The sequence below is a fragment of the Mobula hypostoma genome, chromosome 11 (assembly GCF_963921235.1).
Source record: "Mobula hypostoma chromosome 11, sMobHyp1.1, whole genome shotgun sequence".
NCBI classification, from domain to species: Eukaryota; Metazoa; Chordata; class Chondrichthyes; order Myliobatiformes; family Myliobatidae; genus Mobula; species Mobula hypostoma.
Genome location: NC_086107.1, coordinates 21,712,509 through 21,733,338, shown reverse-complemented (window position 1 = coordinate 21,733,338; position 20,830 = coordinate 21,712,509). Strand labels below are relative to the sequence as shown.

The 20,830-nt window shown below is 43.3% G+C and overlaps 1 protein-coding gene across 2 annotated transcripts in view; it reads right to left on the bottom strand.

Annotated features, from left to right (window-relative positions):
* Nucleotides 1–20,830, bottom strand: part of luzp2 (leucine zipper protein 2) — a 427,971-nt gene that overhangs the window by 67,576 nt on the left and 339,565 nt on the right. For both annotated transcript variants that reach the window (XM_063061752.1, XM_063061753.1), the window contains 2 exons: nucleotides 20,069–20,143; nucleotides 3,128–3,292 (listed from right to left, as the gene is read on the bottom strand). In XM_063061752.1, the coding sequence (XP_062917822.1) occupies nucleotides 3,128–3,292; nucleotides 20,069–20,143 (240 nt within the window). The remainder of the gene's footprint in view (nucleotides 1–3,127; nucleotides 3,293–20,068; nucleotides 20,144–20,830) is intronic.

Genomic DNA, 20,830 nt, shown 5'->3' with positions numbered 1-20,830 from the left:
GAATGGCCTACTCCTGCACCTATTTTCTATGTTTCTATGTTTCTATATCCGGTGTTTGGAGAAAAGTTGGATGCTGAATTGACTATATTAAGGTAAACAATGTTGACATACAGTACATGGGTTGCTTATGTCCGTTGCACTGTTGGTGAACTGTTTAGCAGATTGATCCATATCACCCCACCACATCCCCCCCCCCCAAAGTATTGGCCAATTATGATATCAAACACCGTAAAGCATTGTTTAAAGCCACACACACACACACACACACAAATGCCTGGAGGAAATCAGCAGCTCAGTCAGTATCTATGGAGGTATAAACAGTCAATATTTTGGTCAAGACCTTTCATCAGGACTAGAAAGTAAGGGAGAAGAAGCCAGACTGATTCTTCCATCCTCTTTCCCCTTTCTTGCCGGTCCTAATGGAGGGCCTCAGGCTGAAACATCGGCTGTTTATTCCTCTCCATTATGCTGCCTGACTTGCTGAGTTTCTCTAGCCTTTTGTGTGCGTTGCTCTCGATTTCCAGCGTTTATAAAATCTTTTGTGTTTAACATTGTTTTAAAGTTAGTTTTACAAATAGTGCTTCAACTACCTCTTCTCTTAATGTCATAGCATTGACATCAGCAGGAACCCTTCAAACCATGCTATCAACCACCCATAGTCTATTTGCAACTTGATCATTACTGCTGGTTCAACAATTTAACATGGGCTTGGTGTTTCTTCAAAGTCATCAGGATTGCTGCAGCTGGTGCAAATGACTTTTGCATAAGCCATTGCTTAATGACATGGCTACATGAGCTGGCATCCTCTCAGTGAAACGTGACTGGGAGAAGGAGCAGAGGGCAGGCAGAGCAGACAAATTGAAATCCGCCTTGGGTGTTCAGTGAGCGAATCTTTCAACTGAATCACAGTGAGAAACATGTTATCATTGAAGACAAAAACATCCTCAGTGACATATGTTGCCTGATCCAACAATAACCACAATCCTGAGGCAGGGAATGGACTCCATTGTCAATGTCTGTTCAGGTCACTGTGACCTGGATAGACAGTAATAATGGAGGCATGATTCTACCAGCCCAAAGCTGGAGACATTTGCAAAACCTCCCATTGCAAAAAGATCTCCATTACACTTGATTCAACAAAAACTGAATGCACTTCATACTTTCTTACCAGAGAGCACAGATGGGGTGGTCACGTTGTTTCCCAAGGATTATAGAAGGGGTCTTTTGCTGCATCGATTCACAACCACGTGTTGTTCTACCTCCACAATTCCCAGCTGAAACGTGGCATTTCAGCAAGATATTATGTTTCACGAGCTCCCTGAGTCGCGTCCATATCAGCCTTCTGCATTGGAATATTTCAATCTTGACTTTTGGGGACCTAATGTTCTGATAGTGTATCTGACTCCAAGAAAGCTGTGCCCAGCGATTGACCAGTTTCTGAGCTGGTGGCCAAGATGGGGAAGCAAATGCTGATTGAATGATTAGTGCTGTATTTATGCAGCCATCAGGTACTCTGCCCGGATGTGGACAACTGGTATGGGTTAATTGTACATTAACATTCTGCAAACCCTATTTCATGGACTATGCAGTTTAGCTCCCATTGAATGGCAATACAAGCTAGTCAGCAAAATTTAAATGACAAAATGCTGGTGCTGCAGGCAAGCATAATGTAAGGTCACTTTCAGATTCCACTTTTCCTATAGGTTCTCCCTCGGCTGACCTTTTGATTAATTAACTCCCCGTCATATTTAATCATTAGCCTGGAATTTGCCTGACAGGAGCAAATGTCAGGTTGGTTCATGGTGTAGAACAAGGTGACCTTCATAAGCTTTGAAACTTAATTTATGAAATGACTCATTTCCTAAGTTGTTGTCATTCAGAAGTTTTGTGTGAGGAGATGCATAGTATTGTTCACAAAGTCAATTAAGTATTGGTTAATCTGTCACTTAGTCCTATGGCAGGTCTTTCCCCATATAATTAATAACTTTAAATAGAAGGACTATTGATGACAGATTTAAAATTGACAATTGATGTAAAATGAATTGTCCTTTGTGAAAGAGAATTTCACAGCCTTCTGGCACACTCCTAATGTATTTCCTGACCACTTCTAGATGAGCAGCTCTGTACTCAGCAGTCACTTTATTAGTTACATGTGTATGTCTGCACGTTAATGCAATGATCAAATCAGCCAATTATATGGTGGCAACTCAATGCATAAAAGCATGCAGACATGGTCAAGAGGTTCAGTTGCTGTTTAGATCAAACATCAGAATGGGGAAGAAATGTGACCTAAGTGACTTTGATTGTGGAATGATTGTTGGTGCCAGATGGGGTGGTTTGAGTACCTCAGAAACTGCTGATATCTTGGGATTTTCACATACTACAGCCTCTAATGTTTACAGAGATTGGTGCAAAAAATAAAAGACATCCAGAGAGTGGCAGTTCTATGGGCAAAAATGCTTCAGCATTGAGAGAGATCCGATAGGAAGGCCACACTAATTCAAATATCCACGCATTACAAGTGATGTGCAAGATGAGCTTCTCTGAATGTACCACATGTTGAATCTTGACATGGATGGGCTACAGCAGCCGAAGACCATGAACATATACTCACTGGCCACTTTAATAGATCTAGGAGGTACCTAATAAAGTGGCCACTGAGTGTACTTCCATTTCTTAGGCACCTCAACAAAGAAGGATTATTTTTGGGAAAGAGGACACACAATTTATGATGCAGATTATTGATACTAATTGACTATTTTAACAATATTTTGCAAGTAGAATATTTAAAAATCCATTACATTTTCCTGATGAACAGCTTTTAGGCTTAATTTGAAAGCCTGATCCCCAGTAAATAATTCTAATGAGTAAATCATTGAACCTTGCTTAAACAGTTTCATGGAATAATGGTTTTGCTTCCTTCAGATTTGCATAACTATACCCACAGTTCTGATAAAGGGTCTTCCTCCTGAAACATTAACTCTTTCTCCTTCTACAGATGTTGTCTGATCTACTAAGTGTTTCCAGCATTTTCTGTTCTTTTTCTGTTTTTATTCAGATTCCCAGCACCCACACACTTTTATTTTAAATTCAGTAGTTGCCCAGTTTACATGCATTTGTCACTTACCTTCCTGGAGGGCTGGTATGAAGGAAATCGGGAACTGTTTTTGGTTAATAAGATCCCGCTCTCTGTGGTCCTGGGAGGGGCGATACTCATGAAGGGGGGCTGGTTCTTTAGGACACCTGACACACAGAGACGTGCCACTTCCTTCAAAGCTTTCAGCTGGGATCCCTGAAACAATGAAGATTGCACACTGATTGAGATCCCATCAAGCCATGCAATCAGAATCTTTTGAACGTATCACAAGTCAAGGCATAGAAGGGGAATCTGCAGATGGAAAAGGCAGTTCAATCTTAAATCTGTTCAATAATTTGTTAATATGGTTGATTTTTATATACAATAATGAATGTCCTCTTTTACTTTGTTTCTGTAAACTGTAAGATAAAGAAAATAAAGTAATCAAAGAAGATAACTTTTTGAATTTATACATAGATGTTATAGCCTGCAACTGATAATATTGTGACAGCTAATTTCAGTACTACAGGTGCAAACAGTAAGAAATCTGATGCAGAATCATTTCTATTTGGATATCATCTTTTACTGGCATCAATAAAAGTATAATCAGTATCCCCAGGATACTGACGGACTTCTACCACTGTACCATTGAGAGCATACTCACCAACTGCATCGCAGTGTGGTATGGCAAATGTCCTGTATCAGACCACAAAGCACTCCAGAGGGTGGTGAAAAGTGCCCAACGGATTATCGGCACCCAATTGTCCACCATTGAGAACATCTACCATAAACACTGCCTGGGCAGGGCGAAAGGCATTATCAAGGATGCATCTCACACTAACCATGGACTTTTTACTCTCCTCCCATCCAGTAGGCACTACAGGAGCCTCCGCTCCCGCACCAGCAGGCACAGGAAGAGCTTCTTCCCTGAGGCTGTGACCCTGTTGAACCTCACATCACAGCGCTAAGCAGTATTGCACCCATATTGTACTGTCTCAGTACTTTTATATTTGTGTGCTGTAGCACTTAACTTTTATTCGCAGTTATTTTGTAAATAACACTATTCTTTGCATTTCTGGTTAGATGCTAAATGCATTTCATTGGCTTTGTATCTGTACTTGGCACAATGACAATAAAGTTGAATCTAATCTAATCTAATCTAACCTAATCTAATAAAGTAGTTCTCACAAAGAATTTGCACAATTAACTGACAACAGCTTCATGTTGATATCCTTTTGGAAATTTGTCTTCTTCAGGTAAGGTCAGATGTAGTCAAATCCTCCTTTGGTCGCCTCTGTGGAATGTGAAATACAGAAGAAGCCGCAAGTGACACTTCACCAAGGGAGTGGATCCATTCACACCAAGGCATCTGAATTTCCGAAGAGGGAAGCAACTGAGGATCAGTTTCTGCTCCACGTGCTTATTTGGAAATCCGGAACAGTTAAACAAAATATTGTGAACTTTAATGAAGCTGTTGGATTAGATGAAATGTAAAAAAAAAATCACATATGGTTGGATTGTCCTGGACTCAGCCTTCTGCATAAATTCACCTTCCTCTTAGACTTTTATTCAGAAACTGAAGGCTGAAAGATGTGATCCAGATTGGCATTGCATGAGACAGAATGGACTCCAACCATTAGTCATAGTCATAGTCACACTTTATTGATCCCGGGGGAAATTGGTTTTCGTTACAGTTGCATCACCATAAATAGTTAAATAGTAATATGTAAGTTATGCCAGTAAATTATGAAATAAGTCCAGGACCAGCCTGTTGGCTCAGGGTGTCTGATCCTCCAAGGGAGGAGTTGTAAAGTTTGATGGCCACAGGCAGGAATGACTTCCTATGACGCTCAGTGTTGTGTCTCGGTGGAATGAGTCTCTGGCTGAATGTACTCCTGTGCCCACCCAGTACACTACGTAGTGGATGGGAGACATTGTCCAAGATGGCATGCAACTTAGACAGCATCCTCTTTTCAGACACCACCGTGAGAGAGTCCCGTTCCATCCCCACGACATCACTGGCCTTATGAATGAATTTGTTGATTCTGTTGGTGTCTGCTACCCTCAGCCTGCTGCCCCAGCACACAACAGCAAACATGATAGCACTGGCCACCACACACTCATAGAACATCCTCAGCATCGTCCAGCAGATGTTAAAGGATCTCAGTCTCCTCAGGAAATAGAGACGGCTCTGACCTTTCTTGTAGCCAGCCTCAGTGTTCTTTGACCAGTCCAGTTTATTGTCAATTTGTACCCCCAGGTATTTGTAATCCTCCACCATGTCCACACTGACCCCCTGGATGGAAACAGGGGTCGCCGGTACCTTAGCTCTCCTCAGGTCTACCACCAGCTCCTTAGTCTTTTTCACATTAAGCTGCAGATAATTCTGCTCACACCATGTGACAAAGTTTCCTACCGTAGCCCTGTACTCAGCCTCATCTCCCTTGCTGATGCATCCAACTATGGCAGAGTCATCAGAAAACTTCTGAAGGTGACACGACTCTGTGCAGTAGTTGAAGTCCGAGGTGTAAATGGTGAAGAGAAAGGGAGACAAGACAGTCCCCTGTGGAGCCCGAGTGCTGCTGATCACTCTGTCAGACACACAGTGTTGCAAGCACACGTACTGTGGTCTGCCAGTCAGGTAATCAAGAATCCATGATACCAGGGAAACATCCACCTGCATCGCTGTCAGCTTCTCCCCCAACAGAGCAGGGCGGATGGTGTTGAACACACTGGAGGAGTCAAAAAACATGACCCTCACAGTGCTCGCTGGCTTGTCCAGGTGGGCGTAGACATGGTTCAGCAGGTAGACGATGGCATCCTCAACTCCTAGTCGGGGCTGGTAGGTGAACTGGAGGGGATCTAAGTGTGGCCTGACCATAGGCCGGAGCAGCTCCAGAACATTGAGCAGGCTGCTGATGCCAATCCTAAATTCCAGCCCTATAAACTTTGTTGATAATTCTGATAATCAGAGATATGCAAGAACTATTCAAACAGATACAAAACTTAATTTAAATATGTCGCAATATCAAAAAGTAGAACCAGCAAAATTAATTAAAGTAAACGAAGCATTTATTATTTTCTACAGGAAAATAATGAGGTCACCATTCCCAGAACAAGCTGAGGACCTGTCTCTTTAATTAGACAGTACTATAACTCTGGACTCAGTGGCAAGTCCAACAAGAGTGCAGACGTTTGGTTGTGCTGGCAATGACCTTCAGAATGTTTCGCTCTTCCACATCAGGCTTTAGAATAATTGATTATCAGTCAGTATAATTCAACTCTTGCATCAAGCAACATAATAATTGAGAAAATTGAATGAAATTTTGGCAGCAGGAGATCTAATTACCTTTTACAGCTATTAAAAGGAAGTAGGTGATGAATAAAGCATCTGTTCTATGCCCAATTAAATCTTTCTCCCATGGTTTTCTTTCTTTGGGATGAATACATCGTTCCCTAGACTTTCTTCCCCTGCCTCACTTGAGCTAGAAAAACAATCAGATGCACAGCCTTTCAATTTCTCATTGGTAACCGATCCAGCACAGTAGGTAGTCACATGTAAGTAATGGAACAATGGAGCGATATTATAGAAAATACTGGAAAAACTCTACAGATCCAGCCGTATCAGTGGGAAGGGAGGCAAAGTTTTATGTCCACGACCTGGAAGGTTAACACTATTTCTCTTTCCACAGATGCTGAGTGTTTCCAATATTTTCTGTTTTTATTTCAGATTTCCAGCATCTGCATTGTCAATGATTTCCATTGACAATAAAGTGAGCTGTTTCTGCACATGCCTGTACTGTATGCACTGTATGTCGGACACCATGAACACATTTTAAATACTGTCATCAAGCTTTCAATGATCAATGGAGCAGCCTCAGTACTTAAACCAAACAGGAGACTGTTCAAAAATTCTTAAAAGTATGATCTTTGATTGGAAGAATATATGCTTCAGTCAGACTTTGCATTCCCATATTCAATGTCTGCCCATGACTTCCATTGCCACAACGAGGCCAAATGAAGGCTGGAGCAGCAACAACTCATATTCTGTCTGGATTATTTTCAATCTGATGACACAACTATAGATTTATCTAATCTTTGGTAACCACTCCCCTCTGTTTAGGTCCCCCCTTTCTTTTCCCCTATTCTCTTGGCCTTCTCACCACTTCTCTTCTCCTTCCCCACCTTCATTACCTGCTAATCACCATCCTCTTGTTCCCTATTTCCTTTCTTTTACTCTATGCTGCAGTGTCCTCTACTATCAGATTTCTTCTTCTTCAGCCCTTTATCTCTTCCACCTATCACTGACGAGCTTCTTACATCATTTCTCCCACCTACCCCTCACCTGGTCTCACCTATCATCTGACAGCTTGTACTCCTTCCTCTCCCCTCACATTCTTGCGCTGGCTTGTTCCCTCTAACATCCAGTCCTGATGAAGGGTCTCAGCCCAAAATGTTCACCGTATATTTCCTCCCATAGATGCTGCCTGACCTTTTGGGTTCCTCCAGGATTTTAGCTGTATTGCTCAAGATTTCCAGCATCCGCAGACTCTCTTTGGTCCATAATCTTGCTTGCATATCTCAATTATTTATCACCTCCTGTACTCACTCACCTAAATTTGCTCCTACTTAAACAATGACTCAATGCTGTTTAATTTTAATATCTCAACCTACCCTATTTCTATAATATTGAGCAGCCTATCTGAGATATCCAATTTTTGATTCAGATACCTTGAATTTCTTGATTTATTTGCTTACGATGGCCATAAGCTCTGGTGTTCTATTCTTAAGCACCTCTGCATCTCCGTTTCTATTATTGCTTGTAAAACTTTTATTTACAGTCTACCATCTTTACCAGGCCTTAATATCTCATGTGGCTTAGTGTCAAACTCTATTACAGAACATCTCCAAGCAGTGCCTTGAGCTGTGTAACAGTATTAAATAAGCAACAGAAACAGCAGATGACAATTCCATCTTAAACAATATTATTTCTCGCTTTTCTGTTTCTTTACTTTGTTTCACAGCTGGTGGCAAGAATTTCTAACCATATTATTACAAGGATGATACATTGGTCATTAGATTTTTCAGAAGATATGACCTGATTATCTGCCAAAACATTGACCAGGTAGAAACAAAAGGTTGCTAGTTTCCATGTCAGGATTGGTTTATATATATTTTTATGTAATTTTAATCAATGAATATTGTTTTTCCTGTGTTTTTAATAAATGTAAATGTGATCACTTCTGCCATGTGCTCAGAATCAGGGACACAACAAAAAAATTCTCCTTACGTGGGAACCATGTTTGAGATTACTGCAAGGTAGTTAAATAAGTGCTTGCTTATTCAATGACACCACTATTTATTGAATCATTATGTGCTTTTGGTGAAAAACGAATAAATAGCGTCATTGTAATGAACGTTCCCTGTCTCTGCAAATCAATATTTATTACTTCAAGTGCCTCAGGTCACTAAGTACGTAGATGCTGCTTATTTTTATATATTGCAGAGCCCAGGTAATCTAAAATAGTCATAAGTTCAGAAAGCTCCTTTTATAGATGTGGTTTTATTTAGAACACTATACCTCAAAATTTAGAAAATGGTTTCCAGCTTTGTACTTGGCAAGAAAAGGCTTCCATCTACGTCTCTTATAAAGGCAGACTGGCATTCTGAGTATTTCCAGGCCAATGTGTAGATGGTTCTGGGGAAGTTCAAATGCTGAAGCACTGTCTCCTCAACAATATTAACACCATTGCAGCATTGAAGAAAATCACTCTTTTGAGCTAGTTTTATAAACTGATGAAACCAGACTTAAAATGAGTAACTGAAATCACAAACAAGAGGAAGTCTGCAGATGCTAGAAATCCAAGCAACACACTCAAAATGCTGGAGGAACTCAGCAGGCATCCATAGAAAAGAGTACAGCTGATGTTTCGAGTTCCTTCGGAATTTTGTGTGTGTTGATTAGTAACTGAAAGCAAGCTTCTTTGCTTTCAAAATGTTTCTTAACCTCACTCTTGATAAAGCTTGCTTGGTATTTTCAATGTATGTATTCCATTTCCTAGATTCCTCAGCCAGCAGAAATAATGTCTCTCTATCTGATCTGTTGATTCTTCTGAACATCTCAATGAACTTCCTTTCAATTTTCTAAATATCATTTAATACTTACGTTGGCATTAGATGAACAGTAGGTAAATACCCGAGTGAATGATTGTGACTTACTCACTTTTGGCTACCTCTAATATGGCAATTAATAAGCTGTGGCTGATTAATAGCTTTAAAGTTCACAATATTTGCAGTCATGCCAAGCACACAGTCAGCGTGTCGTAGAAACACTGGGGTCTGCTCAGTGCATCATGTACTTCTGAGTATAAGTCACAATCAAACTCAGAACTTCTGTGACTGACATCTCTTTTACATTGTTTTATTAAAGTAAGAAATAATGATGTGTTCTTCCAACGTAATTCCTGTATGAATGTCACTGAAGACTGAAGTCCTTTGGTAGGATGCATAATTTTCTACGCTTTAATGAATTTCTCCCTCCATTGCCTCCCTTCTGTATATTTTTCTCCTTGTGGTGCTTCCGGTACCTAATAGGGTGGACACTGAGTGTATGTTCATGGTCTTCTGCTGCTGTAGCCCTCACATTTGAAGGCTCCATGTGTTGAGCATTCAGAGATGCTGTTCTGCAGAAAACTGTTGTAACGTATGTTTATTTGATTTACTGTCGCTTTCCTGTCCGTTTGAACCAATCTGGCCATTCTCTTCTGATCTCTCTCATTAACAAGGTGTTTCACCCATAGAATTGCTGCTCATCGAATGTCTTTTATTTTTTGCTCCATTTTATGTAAACTCTAGAGTCTATTGTGCTTGAAAATTGCAAGAAATCAGAGATTTTCTGAGATACCCCAACTATCCTGCCAGGCACCAACAATCATTCCGTGTACAAACTCACTTATATCATATTTCTTCCACCATTCTGATGTTTGGTCAGAACATTGACCGAACCTCTTGACCGTGTCTACATGCTTTTATGTATTGAGTTACTATCACGTGGTTGGCTGATTAGATATTTGCATTGATGAACAGATCTACTGGGGTACCTAATAAAGTGGCCAACGGGTTAAAGTGCTGGGACAGGTAATTCTGTGGATCACCAATAGATGGTAGATATAAGGCCAAAGGGCAGATCAATGAGTAAATATGATCTAATTATCTTCTTCTCCTTTTCAACACTACTGATGTTAGAAACAGAAATATCTTTTACTGAATATGTATTATTTGGGGATAAAAAGCAGCTTGAAAATAAAATCAATATGGAATTTCTAACTCATTACTGCAGCATGGTCAGTTGAACCTATTGTAATTGTACCAATAAGTCCCTTCTCCTGTGAAAGCCAATGAAAGGTTAGAAATGGGGAATGTGATATTGAAGAAAAAAAATGAGCATTCATTTCACGATGCATGGGAAGGTTAAAATACAGCCGATCTTTTTATTATATGTAATCTTGGCTGTAATAAAGAAAATATGACTGATAATTAGTATGCTGAAGGTTCCAACAACAACATGGTAAAAATCAGATTACCATATTTACTGGCATTGTTTGTCATTGAATATCGGCCTTGACTTTGTGGATTGATGCCTACAGAGATTTCACATTCAAAAATTAGACAGATTCTCAGTTCAAAGGATGGAGCCTCTGACAGTGTGGTTTTCTCTGTTCTACCAGAGGAGAGTTGATGTGTGTACTTAGCTTTGTAGATAGGCAAGAATGCTATCACTAAACTGAAGTAGGAGCCTGACAGCACAGACTCAAGTCATTTATTTCTGTGCTGTTTTGAAATTTCAATAGGGTTCTTTATTAGTTGTGAATTCCTGGGCATTAATGTATTGGCTCACCTGTCACGGGCCCGGCACCTAGATACAATCATAAGGAAAATGAGCTGATGTGTTTACTTTCTTAGGAGGTTAAGAAGGTTCAGTTTATCATTTGAACAGTCCTACAAACTTCTCCAGGGGCCTGACTGGTTGAATCATAGTGTGGTATTGGAATTTGAATGCACATAAATGTAAGAAGCTGCAGACAGTTGTGAACACTGCCGAGTACATCAGGGCATCTCCTTCCCCACCATTGGTAGCATCCATAGGAAGCATTGCCTCAAGAAGGTAACAACTCTCATCGAAGATTGTCATCATCCAGGCCTTACCATTTTTTCACACCTACCATTAGAAAGGAGGTACAGAAGCTTGAAGTCCCACATCGCCAAGTTCAAGGTCAGCTAATTCCTTTCAACTATTCAGTTCTTGAGCCAACCAGCAAAACCTTAATCACTACGGTTTAGCAACACTTTTATCACTTTGGACATGTTGTACTAAAATAGAGTTCTTTTTTTTTGTTGTTATTGTGTAAAATTTGTGTAGAATTTATGTTTTTCTTGTGAATGCTGTTGATATAATGCTATGTGACTTGTTGCTGCTGCAAATAAGTTTTTCATTGCATCTGGGCAGACATGTAATAGTGCAGGTAACTGTCAGGCCTGCATAGGCAGGCATCTTCAAGTCTCCACCCATTAACAGGAGTCACCTGCCACTCATTGCCAACTCGTCACCTGCAACCTATTTAAACCCAGCTCTCATCCACAGTGCTTGTTTACTCACACAAACCATCCAGCTTCAACCAGTTGTTCCTGGCCTTCAAGTACCTTGTTATGTTAAGAGTTAAGTGTTCTCTCTTGTTTTGTGGTTCCTTGTGGCTTGTTATTTTGTAGTCTATTAGTACAATATCATTCACAGCTGCATCATCTCTGCTGCTCTGCTTTTGGACAAGCCTCCTCTACGTTTCCTGACAGCATGAGTGAACCAACAATTGACCCAGCAGAGTATGGTCGCCTATCGGAAGTCATCTGTCAAGAGGAGCACACGATCCTGAAACAATAGGAAACCATTGACCATCTGCTTGCCACCCTCAACCAACTCTCCTTCTCATTACAGCAACCTTACCCAGTCAAACTCCTCCCTAAGTCTCAGATTCTGGTGCCTGATTGCTTTTATGGATCCCCAGCTGAATGCCGCAGCTTCCTGCCTCAGTGCATCTTGCAGCCATCCCTTTATCCCACAGACCGAGCCAAAATTGCCTTCATTATCTTTTGCTTGACTAGTTGAGCTCTGTCATTGGCCACTGCTAAATGGGACACTTAAACTGCCATCTACGTTAAATATGAGGAATTCACCGCGGGGAGGTGCTGGGTTTTTGACTATCAAGAAAGTGGAAGGGAGGCAGGGGTTTGGGTACTTTGCTTGCATCAAGGCTCACACTCAGTGCTGTATTACACCGTGGATTTCAAGATGCTTGCGGCGGAGTGTGACAGAAATGCTGCTGGCTCATTACTATCACCCCCTCTTGGAGCACTTGAAAGGTGAGCTGTGATAGTCATGAGCCAGCAGTGCTTCTACATTCCCATCACAATCTGCTGGGACACGCCCACCAGCCTCAAAAGCCGCAGCACTCTAGCCCTCTGTGTAATCAAGCGTCTTATAGAAGAACTTTCCAGATCACCAGCCAGAACCCCAGTTCCGTTCCCAGAACATTTCAGGCTGCAGGACCCTCAATAGCAACATCTCCAGAACTCCTGCAGTTAGAGAGAACTCCTTTAACACCCTGCCCATCAGGAGTGTGAGCATCAGTGGAGAAATAACTTGTGCGCCTACTGTGAAGAAGCTGATCACACGCACAATCACACGATCATATCAAATGCACACTGCATCCAAGAAAACTGTACCGCCATGTAGAGACAAGGGGCCTTCTATCTGGTAATCTTCCCTGTCCCCTCATTCTAGCGCCATAGCACAATTCACCCTCTCTGTCCTCTTCCACAACCTGACGGCTCTGGTGATTTCCAGTGCAGCAGGAAATTTTATACCTCAAGAGTTCAAAGTGAGATTTATTATCAGACTACATACATGTTATCACATAAACCCTGAGATCCTTTTGCTTGTGGGCACACTCAGCAGATCTATAGAACAGTTATGGTTAAATAGGATCAATGAGCAACAAATTGTGTAAGTGCAAATATAAATAATAATAATAATAAATAATGAGTATGACATAACGAGATAAAGAGCCCATTGGTTGTGGGAACATCAGAAATGGAATGAGTGTAGTTACCCCATTTGTTCAAGAGCCTGATGGTAGAGGGGTAGTAACTGTTCTTGAACTTGGTGGTGCGAGTCCTGAGGCTCCTGTACCTTCTAGATGATGGCAGCCATGAAGAAAGAGCATGGCCTGGGTGGTGAGGTTCTTTGATGATGGATGCTGCTTTTCTGTGGCACTGTTTCATGTAGATGTGCTCAATGGTTAGACGTGCTTTACCCATGATCTACTGGGCTGAATCCACTACATTCTGAGGGATTTTCTACTCAAAGGCATTGGTATTCAAATACAAGGTCATAATCCAGCCAGTCAGCATATTTTCCACCACACATCTATAGAAGATTGCCAGGGTTTTTGATAACATGCCGAATCCCACAGACTGAGGAAGTAGAGTTGATGCTCTTTGCAATTATATTTATACGATGGGTCCAGAAAAGGTCCTCTGAGATAGTGACACCCAGGAATTTAAAGTTACTAACCATCTCTACCTCTGATCCCCCGATGATTACTGGCTCATGGACCTCTAGTTTCCCTCTTCTGAAGTCTACAATCAGTTCCTTGGACTTATTGACATTGAATGAGATGTTATTATTACACCTCTCAGTCAAATTTTCAATCTCCCTCCTGTATTCTGCTTCAGTGTTACCTTTCATACGGCCCACAACAGTGGTGTCATCAGTAAACTTGTATATGTTGTGTGCAGACACAGTGTGTGCAGCTTGAACTTCCTGCTGAGCCGATCTCTCACCTCTTCAGCATCATGGCCATTGATGGACATTACTTGTGGTCTGTACATGTGGGCCGTGAACATGACCGTTGGAAAGCACCTCGAGTACATCCAATTCCTCCTTATCGACTCACCCAACACTCCACTAATATTGAGTCACCTCTGGCTCTTCACTTATGACCCTTACTTCACCTTGTCACCCTTATCTTCTCCAAATACACAGAGCACCGAGGAACATCTGGAGAAATTACTGAAATGCCAGTTCGCTGCCGTTGTTACTGCACAATCGAGAATCTTCCGGTGGGAAGGCCTCAAAATCCCAGGCTTTGCCTGCTGCTGGTGACCGAGATTGAGGTCGAATCATTCGGATAGAGATGGCGCTTGGTACGGTGTCGGAGGGCTGACTGGAGGCTCAAAGTTTTCGGACGACTTAGAGTCGGACTGTGGTCGGGCATGGCAGGGAGAGTTTTCTTCCTTCTCCCGTATGCGTGAGATGTGGGACATTTGAGAGACTTTGAACTTTTTGCTGTGCCATCGACTGTTCTTCATCAAGTTTTGATATTGTTGCACTGTTGTAACTATATGTTTTAATTATGTGGTTTTGTTAGTTTTTTCAGTCTTGGTCTGTCCTGTGTTTTGTGATATCACACCGGAGGAAATATTGTATCATTTCTTAATACATGCATTACTAAATGACAATAAAAGAGGACTGCGTGTCTTCATAATCTAAAAAAATCTAAATACCCCAAAGACCACATCTGTCATGTGCACTCAGTCCTTCAGCAAATCCTTGAAAACAATGGAACTGCCAGTTCTACACCCCAGTCATTTCCTTCTTGGATTATGTCTTTTCACCCCAGGGAATAATCAAGGACCACAAAAAGTGCGCATTGTCATTGAGTAGCTACGACTTTCTCCCTCTGGTAGCTATATCGCTGCTAGGGCTTCTCCAACATCTGCTGCCGTTTCATCAGAAACAATAGCCAAAATGTCACTCCTCTCACCTCCCGCATCAAATCATGTTCTTTATGAATAACCTGGTCTGCTGCAGCAGAACTCCCTATCAAGGAGCTCAAGAGATGCTTCAGCACCACTCCCATTCTCCGCCATCCAACCCTCTCCAGACCTCTTGTGATAGAGGTGGACACATCTGATGTGGATACCGGGGCCGTCCTCTCCCAGTGAGGACCTGATGGAAAGACACACTCTTGTGTCTTCTTTTTGAGTAAATTCATCTCTAAACAGCTCTGTTGTGGTGCAGGAGACAGGGAGCTACTTGGCATTCAATGAGCCTTGGAGGAATGGAGACGTTGTCTGATGGGGAAGCACCAAGCCCTTCTTGATCTGGATTGATCAGCAGAAACTCACATCCATTCAGCAGTCTTGCAACTCAACCCATATTAGGCTCGCTTTTCCCTCTTCTTTGAGCAATTCAACTTCACCATCTCCTACCTATCTGGCTCCAAGAACACTAAGGCAGATGCCTTGTCACAACATTTTGCCACAGCTGAAATGGAGATCGACCCTCAGCCCATCATTCCATCTTTGCAGGTCCTCATTCAGATCATCTGGGATCTTGAAAACCAGATTCACCAGGTCCTAAAACACAAGGCTGTTCCAGGTGACGTACCTGACAACCACAGATAGGTGCTGCCAGCCGTGCATTTAGGCACCCAGATAGGCTCACTTCTCACCCCTCTCCAGTCATCCCAGTTCATGATAGACACTGGATTTTCTCCAATGTCAGTTCTGATGGCCCAACAGGTTTGCTGATGTATCTCAGTTCATTGCTGCCTGCCCTCAATGTGCCCAGTTCAATTCATCCAACCAGCAGCCCTCTGCACTGCTACAGCCCCTCAGAACTCATGGTTCCACATCAGCATGGACTCCACCACAGGTTTCCACTTTCCGATGGGGCCATGATGATCGTGACAGTGGTGGACTGGTTCTCCAAGATGGCCCACTTCATTGCCCTCCCAAAACTCCATCTGACACTGAAATGGCAGGCCTGGTTCTCCAACTTGTAAATTGCCTTTAGAGTTTCTCTCAGGACATTGTGTCGGACGGGGACCCACAAGTTGTATCCCACTTCTGGTGAATCTTCTGCTCCCTCCTCCACACCTCAGTGAGTTTGGCTATCACCCGCAGACCAGCCGACAGTCAGAAAGAGCCAATCAGCAGCAAGTGGAGAAGCTTCTGTGATGCTTCACCGTCTCTACCCTTCAAAATGGAGGAAGTATCTGCTCTGTGCTGAACTGTCCCACCATTTGCACACCTCCTCTGCCATGGCTATGTCATCCTTCGATGAGCTTCATGGTTACCAGCCTCCATTATTCCCAACAGAGGAGCCAACAGTGGAGGTCCTGTCTGCCTGGGCCCTGGTTCACTGCTGCCAGAATGCTTGGAAGAGAGAACAGAGGGCCATCCTAAATACTAACTGTGAATATTGCCACCAGGCCAGCTGCTAGCTGCGCCTAGCCAAACTACTCAGGCCTGATGATTGTGTTTGAATGTCCACCCAAGATCTGCATATCGACTTCCGTAAGCTAGCTCTCAGCCTGGTCTAGCAGCCCTTACAGTCATCACGTCAACCCAGTCAATTACTGTTTCCGGCTGCCACTGTTCATCAGAATCACACCTACATGATATGAGTCCTGCCTCAAACAGTCCGTTGTCCATGGACCACTCAAACTGCCTGAGTCTGCACCTCTGGAACCAGAGATGGGGGAAGATGGTCCAGTGTGCAATGTGTGCTGGTTGGTGGATTCACGTCATCGTGGATGGGGTGTGCACTAGCTGGTCAACTGGGAAAGGTATGGCCTTGGATATATCGCTCACTGAGTTCCATCGGACTCATCTGGATTGCCCTTGGCCATCGGGTGCAGGCGATGGGGGGATGGGGTCCTGTAAGGCCTGCAGAGGCAGGCACCTCCCAGTCTGCACCCAACTGACAGGAGTCACCTGCCACTTATTTCCAACATGTCACCTGCAGCCCTTTTAAACCCAGCTGTCATTCACAATCAACACACATCAAAGTTGCTGGTGAACGCAGCAGGCCAGGCAGCATCTATAGGAAGAGGCGCAGTCGACGTTTCAGGCCGAGACCCTTCGTCAGGACTAACTGAAGGAAGAGTGAGTAAGGGATTTGAAAGCTGGAGGGGGAGGGGGAGATGCAAAATGATAGGAGAAGACAGGAGGGGGAGGGATAGAGCCGAGAGCTGGACAGGTGATAGGCAAAAGGGGATACGAGAGGATCATGGGACAGGAGGTCCGGGAAGAAAGACGGGGGGGGTGACCCAGAGGATGGGCAAGAGGTATATTCAGAGGGACAGAGGGAGAAAAAGGAGAGTGAGAGAAAGAATGTGTGCATAAAAATGAGTAACAGCTGGGGTACGAGGGGGAGGTGGGGCCTAGCGGAAGTTAGAGAAGTCAATGTTCATGCCATCAGGTTGGAGGCTACCCAGACGGAATATAAGGTGTTGTTCCTCCAACCTGAGTGTGGCTTCATCTTTACAGTAGAGGAGGCCGTGGATAGACATGTCAGAATGGGAATGAGATGTGGAATTAAAATGTGTGGCCACTGGGAGATCCTGCTTTCTCTGGCGGACAGAGCGTAGATGTTCAGCAAAGCGGTCTCCCAGTCTGCGTCGGGTCTCACCAATATATAAAAGGCCACATCGGGAGCACCGGACGCAGTATATCACCCCAGTCAACTCACAGGTGAAGTGATGCCTCACCTGGAAGGACTGTTTGGGGCCCTGAGTGGTGGTAAGGGAGGAAGTGTAAGGGCATGTGTAGCACTTGTTCCGCTTACACGGATAAGTGCCAGGAGGGAGATCAGTGGGGAAGGATGGGGGGGACAAATGGACAAGGGAGTTGTGTAGGGAGCGATCCCTGCGGAATGCAGAGAGAGGGCGGGAGGGAAAGATGTGCTTAGTGGTGGGATCCCGTTGGAGGTGGCGGAAGTTACGGAGAATAATATGTTGGACCCGGAGGCTGGTGGGGTGGTAGGTGAGGACCAGGGGAACCCTATTCCTAGTGGGGTGGTGGGAGGATGGAGTGAGAGCAGATGTACGTGAAATGGGGGAGATGCGTTTAAGAGCAGAGTTGATAGTGGAGGAAGGGAAGCCCCTTTCTTTAAAAAATGAAGACATCTCCCTCGTCCTAGAATGAAAAGCCTCATCCTGAGAGCAGCTAACTTCTGCCACCTCCAACGGGATCCCACCACTAAGCACATCTTTCCCTCCCCCCCTCTCTCTGCATTCCGCAGGGATCGCTCCCTACACAACTCCCTTGTCCATTCGTCCCCCCCATCCCTCCCCACTGATCTCCCTCCTGGCACTTATCCGTGTAAGCGGAACAAGTGCTACACATGCCCTTACACTTCCTCCCTTACCACCATTCAGGGCCCCAAACAGTCCTTCCAGGTGAGGCATCACTTCACCTGTGAGTCGGCTGGGGTGATATACTGCGTCCGGTGCTCCCGATGTGGCCTTTTATATATTGGTGAGACCCGACGCAGACTGGGAGACCGCTTTGCTGAACATCTACGCTCTGTCCGCCAGAGAAAGCAGGATCTCCCAGTGGCCACACATTTTAATTCCACATCCCATTCCCATTCTGATATGTCTATCCACGGCCTCCTCTACTGTAAAGATGAAGCCACACTCAGGTTGGAGGAACAACACCTTATATTCCGTCTGGGTAGCCTCCAACCTGATGGCATGAACATTGACTTCTCTAACTTCCGCTAGGCCCCACCTCCCCCTCGTACCCCAGCAGTTACTCATTTTTATGCACACATTCTTTCTCTCACTCTCCTTTTTCTCCCTCTGTCCCTCTGAATATACCTCTTGCCCATCCTCTGGGTCACCCCCCTCCCTTGTCTTTCTTCCCGGACCTCCTGTCCCATGATCCTCTCGTATCCCCTTTTGCCTATCACCTGTCCAGCTCTCGGCTCTATCCCTCCCCCTCCTGTCTTCTCCTATCATTTTGCATCTCCCCCTCCCCCTCCAGCTTTCAAATCCCTTACTCACTCTTCCTTCAGTTAGTCCTGACGAAGGGTCTCGGCCTGAAACGTCGACTGCACCTCTTCCTACAGATGCTGCCTGGCCTGCTGCGTTCACCAGCAACTTTGATGTGTGTTGCTTGAATTTCCAGCATCTGCAGAATTCCTGTTGTTTGTCATTCACAATAACTGCTTAGCCATCGAATCAGCCAGCCTCAGTCAGTTGCTTTAGCCTTCATTTTACTTCGTTGCCTTGTTGTGTTAAGTATCCATTCTTCCTTGTTTTGTGGCCCCTGGTGGCTTTTTATTTTGCAGTTTATTATTAAAGTTATTGCTTGGCACTAAATTGTCTGCACTGTTCTGTGTTTGGGTCAACCCTTCTCTTCATCTCCTGACAGTAACAATACACTCAACTCCAGAATATAACCATCCACTTTTCCTTCTGCAGTTTCTGCTAAATATTAAAATCATAAAAAATACTGAAGTAAAATCAAACAACTTCACATTATAGTTAACAGCAATGGTCTGTTTGGGGTCTTTAACATTCGAAGACGTCAAGGTGCTTCATAATTATGAAAATAAAATTTGACACTGAGCCACGTAAAGAGACATTAAAGTTGTGGATCAGAAGCTTCATTAAAGTGCTGGGCTTTAAGGAGAGGTTCAAAAGAGGAAAAGGTCACAGAGTTAATAATGCCCAGGAGCATCAGTAGTAATTCTCAAACCCACAATATCCACCAGCTAGAAAGGAAAACAGCAAATGCACCGGAACACCATTACCTACAAGTTTCCCTCAAACTGCATGCTTTCCTGACATGGAAATCTATTATCACTGTGGAACTCCTTTCCGAATAAGAGTGTGGATTGTAATTTTTTTTGCGGTGCTTGGAGGAGAAGCTTTTGTGACGGAAATTAGGAATGGACAGTAAATATCTTGCCAGTAATTCCCGATTACAGTAAATGAACTATCAAAAGAGAAGGAATTCCCAACCTAGAATCTCCATTGTAGGAAAATCAGAAATGCTGTAGAATGATTTCAGGGAAATAGTGTTTCACAGAGGGCAGACATTGTAAATGAAAATCAGGCACATTCATGAAATTCTGGTCACCTTATCACCTTCTGTCTTTTCCAGTTCCTGTTTAGCTGCCAGCAGTTTGCGTTCAAGATCAGTCAGCTGCTGTGCCTGAATAGAAAAAAAAAGATATAGTAAGTTCCAGTGGACAATCATAAGAAAATATGAGTGCATATTCAAAACCTATCCTATGTGTAATAGAGTTACTGTACAGGAGCTGGAAAGGTCTTTGATATATTATTAAACCTTGTAGATAGCAGTAGATTGAATTTAATGTCACTCTATGTAAGGTGCTGCATGTAAGGTTATAATACATTTGTCTATTATATGATTTGTACAGAAGATGGCACATTAAACTCAGCTGTGAAAGTCAGGGGCATCTCATTTTTGTTCATCCATCTAGTGCAGTCGTTCCCAACCTATTTTATGCTCCTACCATTAACTGAGGTGTCCACGAACCCCAAGTTAGGAACTCCTCATCTGGTGAAATCTTAAAAGCCCCTCTTTGAAGCATGGAGCAAAGCTGTGTTAATAACTTCTCATACCCTATCAGGCCAAATAAAATATTACCTTGCTGATGCACAACATTCAGAGCTACATGGGCTTGGCATTTTCCAGTGGTGACAAGCAAAGAATATTATATACACAAGAAAGATTCACAGAATGCGGGAGGAACTCAGCAGGTCAGCCAGCATCCATAGAAATGAACAAACAGGCCAAGACCCTTCTTCAAGACTGGAAAGGAATGGGGAAGATGTCAGAATAAAAAGGTGGGGGGAGATAAAGGAGGACTAGCTA